The 5,696-nt window shown below is 40.2% G+C and overlaps 1 protein-coding gene across 1 annotated transcript in view; it reads left to right on the plus strand.

Annotated features, from left to right (window-relative positions):
- Positions 1–4,155, plus strand: part of LOC101850865 — a 4,353-nt gene extending 198 nt beyond the window's left edge. Inside the window, exons 1-2 of the mRNA XM_005091224.3 lie at positions 1–746; positions 3,858–4,155. The exon at positions 1–746 is cut by the window's left edge and continues 198 nt beyond it. Of these exons, the coding sequence (XP_005091281.1) occupies positions 308–746; positions 3,858–4,054 (636 nt within the window). The 5' untranslated portion in view covers positions 1–307 and the 3' untranslated portion in view covers positions 4,055–4,155. The remainder of the gene's footprint in view (positions 747–3,857) is intronic.
- The last annotated feature ends 1,541 nt before the right edge of the window (positions 4,156–5,696 follow it).

The raw sequence follows: 5,696 nt of genomic DNA on the forward strand, positions 1-5,696 counted from the left end.
ATTAAGTAGCTTATTGCCTTCAGAATTAAACAGAATATTCTTGGAGTATGCAAGCTGATGGTGCTGAGGAAGTTGAAAAGGGGTGGTGCTAGTTTGCTGGAGTATCATTTATTTCTTGAATATGTACAAGATGTTTATTAATTACTCCGCTCTTAATGTTTCATTTATTCTTTTCAGACTCATCCAAAATTTTCAGATAAGGAAGTGCAATGGGTCTATGAGCAAAATTGCTTTGAGGATCTGGAGTTACTGTACCTGTAGAAATATGGAAGCAAAATTGTGGAATTCGGGGGGAACGTAAATTTACATGACAAGGAATTACAAATGTAATGGTCGTAATTCTGTAGTTGGACGAAACCAGGAAAGTATTAAACAATCCTGCAGTTTTACAGCAACTATGAAGTTTTTAAAGATGTCTTCGCAAAGTGGGTTCAGCTCCGTCGAAGTACGTGTTGTGCTATGCTTCTTGTGCACGTGCAAACTGAACCATGTCTTTGGGCAAACAATTTCTATAACTGGAGTCGCATTCAAGAGGCGAAACGTAGCGAATTTTGGATTCGATACGATTCTTAAAAGTATTAATAATGTTCGCAGTGGGATAGAATGTGCACTTCTGTGCACCAAGTTAAGCGGCTGTTCGGGATATGAGTATCGTTCTCCAAGTAGAGAATGTCTACTGGGACAAGGACTCCAGCCCGGCTCTGGCAGTGCTTCAAACGACGCCCGACTGTTTGTCACAAACACAGGTATGACCAAAGATAGTAAATAACAAGATGGGCCACTCAGCCGAAAAAGTGTCCGCAGGAAGTATGCTCTTTGCTTCAGATAGCGCTGCAGTCTGTTTTGAAGCTCTCTTTCGTTTTTCCAGAAGAAGAATAGGAATAGCACCTCCTTGCGTGCGCAGATCGACTGCTGTTCATCAGTAGTTCGGGTTCGTTCAGTGCGGAGTTTTAGGTTATTTATATTTTAATGACCTCTCGCCTTTCGTTCTAAAGTCAAATTAAACGAAGAAAACAATCACCCTTTCCTCCGGAAAAGGTTTTTTGTTAGTGTAACCATTAAAAAAAAGCGTTCTTCTAAAATATATTCAAAAACTTGCTAGTTTCACTTTGATATTTTAAAACTCAAGTAGGATACTCTGTTCGCAAAAGGTGCGCTTTTGCGAAGAGGGCGCCACCGAATTTTGAGGACACTTTTTAAATTGGCTCAAAGAGAGAAGTGGCCCCTCTTGTTATGTAGACTCATTGGTTTGACCACAATTCTAATCTGTAATGGCGTCTTCTAATCCGAATACTTCTGGCGTCTTATGCAACACTATTTTTTAAACTTCCGAGCTTATATTTTTCGATCATTTAGACAAAAAAAAGGGCCACTTCAAGGATACTCTATTTTGTACTCTAAACCTCGTGTTCTGTCTGTCTGTCTGTCTGTCTGTCTGTCTGTCTGTCTGTCTGTCTGTCTGTCTGTCTGTCTGTCTGTCTGTCTGTCTCTCTTTCTTCCTCTCTCTCCCTCTTTTTCTCTCTCTCTTTGCCTCCCCTCTCTCTCTCTCTCTCTCTCTCTCTCTCTCTCTCTCTCTCTGTATATATATATACATATATATATGTATATATTTATATATATGTATGTATGTATGTATGTATGTATGTATGTATGTATGTATGTATGTATGTATGTATGTATGTATGTATGTATGTATGTATGTATGTATGTATGTATGTATGTATGTATGTATGTATGTATGTATGTATGTATGTATCTATGTATGTATGTATCTATGTATGTATCTACCTATCTATCTATCTATCTATTTATCTATCTATCTATCTATCTATCTATCTATCTATCTATCTATCTATCTATCTATCTATCTATCTATCTATCTATCTATCTATCTATCTATCTATCTATCTATTTTGTGCCAATCAATCTGCACTCCACCTAAATCCCATACGCTCCTTCGAAATAAAATTTACGCCTAGAGGGGTTCCCTGGTGTGACCCCCCCCCCAACAAAGAAACCCCCCCCCCCCAACCAAACTAACAACAAACAAACAACAAAACAAAACCAACCAAAAGTCCCCACAAAAAAACAACAATAAACAAACAAAAAAACCACCACAAAAACACAAACAAACAAACAAACAAACAGACAAACAAACTAGCTAACGACGCCCGAATTCAAATATACAATTAATCATTGCATCATAGCTCGGGTAGTTGGAGGGCATCGTTGGTACATCTTACTTCTCCCCTATCCTGCTGTTACGTCTGGCTTACTACCTTACTTTTCCCGTAGTTATCTCTCTTCCTTCCCTTTATGTTTTTACTCTTTTGCACTTTTCTTTTTTATTTTGAGTTCCTCTGGTGTCCGTAGGATGTTGAGGGGAGGTGCGGCTTTCTGTTCTGCGCTAAGTGAGTGGCGCCTGTGATTGATATAGCATGTTGTTCCAGGACTTTTTTAAAAACCCTATTCAGTCAGGCCTTTCTGGGTCTTTCTCTTGATTTGAAGCCAGATTCACAGCTGTGATACGCTCTTGTTGCTGGTTATTTCTGGGCCATTCTGGTTACATGTACAAACCGTTCGATTCTTTGACGCTCAACGAAATTCGTAACTGGTTGTCTTACGATTAACAGGCGTATGATCTCGTCCCTTATGCGGTCTTGTCTGGTGACATTGATGGTTTTGCGGAGACACCTCATTTCGCATGCTTTGGTTTTTTCTTTCTTATGCTTTATTTAGGGACCGTGTTTAAAAAAACTTTTAGTAGAGGTTTTACGGCGCTCGCAACTGCATAAGTTCATGGGAGCGCCAAACCGTGTTTGGCACTCTTATGATATGATTGGTATGAAGATACCATTGATAAGCTGGGCTTTCATTTTGATTGGGACGCTAGTTGGTATGTCACTGCATTTGCCTTCTTGGTTCTAGTTTCTAACTCTCTATCCATACGCCCATTTGTGTGTGAATAAGATGCTTCCCAAGTATTTGAATTCCTCTACTTGTTGGAGTTGTGTCCCATTTGTAAAAAATGTTGAGTTTCTCTGGGTTTCTGCTGACTTTCAAAACGTCTTTCATGTTTAGGTGCTTACATTCTCCTTTCAGTCTTGTGGTGAGTTTTTAAAAATTCCGCTTCATCTGTATGCAATATGCCCTGGTCATCAGCAAGTTGGAGCTGGATCAGTTTAGTGATGTTGTCATTTCCTGTTTTAGTGATCTTATTCATGTAAGGGATGAAAATAAAGCGGAGAGAGAACAGAGAAATGTCTCACCCAAAACCTGATACGGAATCAGTCTGATAGTCCCTCTGTTTTTCTTACAGCATACAGGCCGTTTCTTATAGTCCATGATGATCTGCAGCAATTGTGCTGTTTCATCATAATCCTCTAGAACTCCCCAAAGGTGACCTCTGTTCACCCGTTTGAACGCCCTTTCCTGGTCTACAAAAACCATGTTGAGGTCTTTTTCATGTGCCGAAGCAGTCTAACACAACGTCTAACACAACTGCCTTAATACAAAGATAGCGTCAGTACTGTCCCTGCCTTTTCTAAAGTCAAACTGGGCTTCATTGAGTTGAGTTTCTACAACTGGTCTCATTCTCATTTCCAGTATCTTGGCGAAGGAAGGGATATTCCACTGTAGGTTTCATATTTTTTTTTGTTACCTTTCTTTTCCTAAATTGGCACAATGATTGCTCATTGCCATACACACCTCTAATCTTCGGGACTTTAATGCCTTTATTGTGTTGCCAGTGCCGTAAAAACCTTACTAAAACTAAAACTAAAAATGCTCGTTACCGCTTCAATGCGCTTCTCCTTTCTCAAACCAAACAAAACTTTTTTGTCCTTTTTCTCCCACAGACTGGCTAACGTGCTCATCGCAAGACCACGCCTATGTAGAATGCGCCCACGCTATGCCTATAATGTGGGTGTCTGTGAAAGACAAACACTCCAGTGCTGTCTGTACACGTGACGACAGCTTTGGGCTGACCACTGGTGGAGTCTTGTGGGTAGATAACGGGTGTCGTGCTACGTTTAAGATCACAACATCCTGGTGATTTTGAGCTTATGGAGCACGTTTCATCGATAATTATAATTGGTCACTTTTAAGGATAAGCAGGCTCACCCAGATTTCGGGGGTTCCCAGAAATCTTTATCTACACCAAAAGTGGGTATTGCCCTACCTATAGGAGAAGTTTGGTTTCATTGGTATGTGTATTTGTTTGGTTATAGAAAAAGCTCTCCTTGTCTTTTTAAGAAACTGAATAAGGATCCAAAAACTTTACCTTCGATTTTATCAAGACAGCATTTTATGGGATAGCCCCATTGTGCTTAAAAGCGACCAATTGTTCCTTTACACGGTAAACACCCGTTCCTTTGATGCCATTGTTCCATTTTCTTCACTCTATAGTAAACAACCGCTCGGGTTTCTGTGATTTGATAGGGATTTGTTTGTGATTGCCGGTAGTTTAAAATGCAATAAAAGTGTTTGTAAATGTATGAATCCAACGTTTCAGATTCCTTACATTTTATGAGTTATCAATCCCTTAAGTTGGTTGTTAGAAGGTTTTCGGACAGAAAGGAATCTTTGGTGCAAGTACACTTTATATTCCCGCTCCCACATTCGGAACTGTTTGAACTAGTATGCAGATCTATGGTCACCGTAGGAAATGGGTGGGATTGGGGATTGGGCTATCTTGGTGGGGTTGGAGCTATGTCTCGCAGGAACAAGAACAGCTGGCTTTGATCGTCGATATACGCAAAGGCATGATATGTGCGTGTGTGTGTGTGTGTGTGTGTGTGTGTGTGTGTGTGTGTGTGTGTGTGTGTGTGTGTGTTTGTGCGCTCGTGTGTGTGGAGAGTGAGTGAGGGGGGGGGGATGAGATATACTTCATTTGTATCTAGTTCTAGTTGCTGGTTTTACCAGCAACAACAAGAATAAGAACAGCAACAAAAACAACAGCAATAGACAGAGCAACAGGATGTTGAAAAAGGCAGAAGAAGATCCACCTAAGCAACTGCTAACCACCCACTTCTTAATTCAGAGTCCTGTTGGAGGGACAACTGCCTTGTCTTTGAAGATTGTATTCCGAGTGCGGACGGGTTTTAATAGCAACCCGGGGGGGGGGGGGGGAGCAACAACAACAACCAATCAACCAAAAAAACCCACAATCAAAAACAAAAGCAAAAACAAAAAGGAGAACAGCATTATGGATTAAAAAACCCAAAAAAAACCCCAAAACAACAAAAACAACAACAACAACAACAACAACAAAACACCCCAAAGACGAAACAGAAACCAAGAGGGTGAAAAGCTTGTGAGAGGCGTGGGGAAACAGTCTTGCTATTACGCTGATTCAGAAATAAAAAGTTCGATCAGCTCAAAACCAACCTTTGAGAAGTTTGACGTCCGTTTTATTGAGTTTCACAATGTGTCAAGCTTTTTCAAATGCAAAATTCTTTGAATATCTTGATATCAACTCCAATAATATTCAAACGATTTTGATAGAGCAGATAGAGCATTTATTGCTTTCTGAACTCATGGTCTCAGAAAGGCCAAAAATGCCAGATAGAACTTTGTAATTCTGAGGTGTCGATTAATTATCTAATGGACTCCTGCATTATTGATCAGAGATAGAGATTACAGTAGCAACACAGAGCAAGGGGGAGAGGGTGAGAGAGAGAGAGAGAGAGAGAGAG

The sequence above is a fragment of the Aplysia californica genome, unplaced genomic scaffold, assembly GCF_000002075.1.
Source record: "Aplysia californica isolate F4 #8 unplaced genomic scaffold, AplCal3.0 scaffold00027, whole genome shotgun sequence".
NCBI classification, from domain to species: domain Eukaryota; kingdom Metazoa; phylum Mollusca; class Gastropoda; order Aplysiida; family Aplysiidae; genus Aplysia; species Aplysia californica.